Source organism: Tarenaya hassleriana, unplaced genomic scaffold, assembly GCF_000463585.1.
Source record: "Tarenaya hassleriana unplaced genomic scaffold, ASM46358v1 Cleome8, whole genome shotgun sequence".
Classification (NCBI taxonomy): domain Eukaryota; kingdom Viridiplantae; phylum Streptophyta; class Magnoliopsida; order Brassicales; family Cleomaceae; genus Tarenaya; species Tarenaya hassleriana.
Genome location: NW_010970490.1, coordinates 379,775 through 383,724, shown reverse-complemented (window position 1 = coordinate 383,724; position 3,950 = coordinate 379,775). Strand labels below are relative to the sequence as shown.

The following is a 3,950-nucleotide window of genomic DNA, read 5'->3' as shown; positions in this document are numbered from 1 at the left end:
CCCGACCCTCACGCGCGCCGTTTTCCTGCTGACGTGGCTTTATCTACCTAATTCCACCTTTTTTTTCTCTATTATATTTCTTCCCCAAGTAATTAACCATACAATTAGTGGAACAGATGTTTCTTATTTTCCTATTTTAGTGGGAATGTAATCTGTCTGTCACCCTGTTATCATTTGACTACAATTTGGTCATTCATTTTTTTTTTTGTCTGTATATCTTATAGTACGTATAAATATAAATTTTCCCATCCATGGTATAAAATTAGAAACCGATACTTGAAATTTTGAATAATGATATCGATATTCTGACACGGCGAATCATGCTGAAATAGGAATTGCGGCGAGGATTTCAATGTTAAATCGGACGGTCCAGCGTGCCCGACTCTCGACGCTCCGAGTAAATTGGAAAACCTACCATAGCGTGATGGGCTTTGCATATACTGGGTTTTGTCTATTGGGCCCACTTTTTCGGCCTATTGAATAATTACCTCGTGAGATTTTATTTCGGAAAAACATTTGGGCTCAGCCCAAACGGATGCCATTGTTGTGAAAAAAACAAAAAAACATACCTGGAGGTCGTCTTCACCGTTTTAGAAAAATATTATATCTTTTCCGTTTACATGAATCGAGTCTACGCCAACTCGGATATTCATCCGGTTAAATTTCAATTCTATACCACTTTCAGGTTTAAAAAGTCTAAAATAACCTTTCTTTCATATTTTTTACGATCTTATTATACGACTGTTATATAACTAACATATGAATAAAAAAAGAAGTATTTACAATCGTATAACAACTAAAGATCTTGTAAACAATTAGATGTATTTTTTACCACCTCATTTAAAATGAATTGTAACTGTATTTAGAATCTATTGCAACTGTATTTAAATCAATTACGATGTTGCAATTATAATTACACGGTTTCATTAAGAATAATATGGTTTTTTCGAAGAAAATTTAATGGATTATATTTTTTTGGGTGTATCCGAGAAATTAGTGCGACAGGTTTGATATATGTGAGTGATTTTACCCTATTCATCTCTTGACTCAATTACCCGAGAATATCGGAACCCATCAACATTTAAAAAAACGTAGATTGTTTGAATTTTAGGATTATTTTAGTAATTTTTTTTATAAAAAAATATTTAGATATTATTGTAAATACATTAAAACATCAATGATATAAACATTATTTTATTCATATCTTGGTATCCAAAAATATCTTCATCATTAAAAAACGAACCCTCAATCCAAATCATTGGCTTCATCGCACCCATTTTCATCTTTGGTATATAACGAGTATCAAACTTTCGAATACCCATAAAATCGGATACCCAAAAATCCGGGAGTTTCAAATACCCACGTCCACCCTACGGAGTGATGCACTTGATAAAAACTGACTACATATAGATGGTCGATGAGTTTGGAACCTCGCATAAGCATAGACCCACGTGCACATCTGTATATAAATAATGAGAAAACAACTTACTTGCCTTACATCATACCAAAAAAAAAAACTTACTTGCCTTATATATATATACACACCATATGCATGCAATTCAACGCACAAATCATACATAAGATTGAGAGAAAAACCTTTCGAAACCTGTGCAATGGTTAAAGGGTCCATAATTCTCCAAAATATCACGGGACTCTCCAGCGAATCTATCACATTTTGGATGTTTTATTTGTTCCACATGGTTTGCACGTAGAATCAGACGGTTTATCACCGAGTTCCAAAAGCCGTGGGTGGTTCCCCGTTATAAAAAAAACAAAAAAGAAAAAAAAAAGATTGAGAGGGAAGAGAGGAGCTCCCTTCAATCCAAACGGAGAGGAGAGGAGGAGAGAGAAGGATCTAAAAGGCCATGCAAACCCTTATAGAGTGCGCACACCACAAGCTCTTAACCTGCGCACTCCCCAAAGAGGAATCCATGAACTCTTAGATCCCATTTCTGCTCCGTCTCTTTTCCTTCCTTTCTCCTCCTCGTTTTGAATGAAGGGGGCTCCTTCCTCCACTTACTCGCCACATGACCACCTTCCTTCCTCCTCCTGCAAAAAACAAGAAAGACAGAATGCAGGGTTTGATTGCTATAAAGTGGGTTTATATAGACTACAGCAAAACCCTAATCTACAGAAACAATAATGGTAAAAGGGCAATAAATATCGCCATTAATTAGAAATGGTGAAGGAAATCTGGTCCGGTTGATTCTCTGTCTTCTTTTGGTAGGAGAGTGCAATGGCGGATGCACATAGATGACAGATCTGCGCAGAAAGGAAATCCCAGCGAGGACGATGGGCTAATGCTCTTAGCTGTTTTTTTTTTTCAATTATATTTTTGTTATTATGCAATATTTATTGATCTAATTATATTAAACGTCAAACGTTATTTGCTTTGCTTTTAACTTTTCAAGAGAAATTAAATTTACGAGATTCAAGAGGATCTGAATGCGAGATTGTGTCATTAAAGTTTGGTCAAACTTGTGAGATTACAGAAAGCATCGTGAACTGATTATCATTAGTGACTCTAACGAAGTTCCTTAATTGAGATGGCTCGTGAACCGGTTTGCTCGTTCGGTACATTCATTGGTTTAGCAAATTGCAGATGAATAGCCAAACAATCAAACTGATGGAACCATCCATACGCATAGATGTACCGTGTACGTATTTCCGCTTATATGCATAACTTGCATAAGCATATGTAAGTATACTCAACAAACTGCATGCGTCGTGTGAGGCGTCGAGTTCTCGAAAGGGTCAAGATGAACCAGAGGGCTCGGAGATTGCTTCATACCATGTGGCTGCGGCTCACGGAAACGCGGGTTTCAAAAACGCAAACGCAAACGCCGGCTCTCAAGCCGCGCTTCCATCAGTTTTGCCTGCAGAGAGTTGTCTTTTACACTTCGAGTCTGCTTCGGACAAGTTCTAGACTTGTCTACATCGTGTGAACCGCAATGCTCGATTTCCTTTGAACTACCACTACAACTCTCTGGGTGAATCTTTTCGCCTTCAGATGATACAGACTGGTTCCTCACCATACAGTCAGGAGCTTGATTCGATCCCATTCCGTGAATCTCACCGACCCATTCGCTTTTCCGACTGCATAGTTCTCGTAAAATCTCGGGCTGGTTGTCTCTTCTTATTTCCTTTTCCGGAAACCGGGCATTGCTTGTCGCAATATGGTAGTCGTACTCGTACCAGCCGACCAGATTCTGCAAGTTGGAAGCTTTTTCGAGTTTACTTGAGCTAACCCTTTGCTTCATCTCACTGCCTTTCCTCTGTCTCCGGCTCGAACTCCTGTTCAGACCAAGAGAACGTGACTTACTTTCACTGCGACTTTGTTCAAATCTGTTCGAGCGATTAAACTGCAGGGGATGACCTTTTTTCTCTTTCGTTGAACCACGGATTTGTTTAGCTCTGAGAAATGTTTCTATATCGAGACCTAACTTATCCACAATGCAGGTATTTCCCGGTGAATCCTCTTCATCTTCCTGTAACTTCATCTGAACTCTCTCGTCGAGCCATGCTTCTGCTACATGCACAATTAGTCTTTCTACGTTTTCCCTCTCGACCTCTGGAGACTTCCCCGCCAGTCTCCTTACGTCGTATTCTTTTACCGCTTCTGCAAACTCGTCACACAGATTCTCCAGAAGAACACTCGCTCTTCTCTCCCGTTCAAGTTCTTTCAAAGCTTCGGCAAGACAAAGCTTCACTTGGCAGAGTTCTTGCCCTAATTTCCAGTGCAACCCGTCTGACCGCCTCTTCGGCTTCTCTTGTTCTGTTCTCCTCCTCGTGAACTTACTCTCGTTTAGCTCAGTGATACCTTCTCTATCCGCATGTTTCTCCATCTGCAACTCCTTGATTTCCTCTCTGCATCGATCCAACTCGATCTTGAGAGCTTTGACCAGTGACATATTAACAGCATGCTGCTCTTCTAGGCTCCATATCCGGTT

General features: G+C 39.5%; 1 protein-coding gene across 1 annotated transcript in view; it reads right to left on the bottom strand.

The window, feature by feature from the left end:
- Nucleotides 1-2,519: 2,519 nt before the first annotated feature.
- The window catches only part of LOC104802053 (uncharacterized protein At5g41620-like), a 2,603-nt gene continuing 1,172 nt past the window's right edge, over nt 2,520-3,950 (bottom strand). The window contains exon 4 of the mRNA XM_010525476.1: nt 2,520-3,950. Within this exon, the coding sequence (XP_010523778.1) occupies nt 2,823-3,950 (1,128 nt within the window). The 3' untranslated portion in view covers nt 2,520-2,822.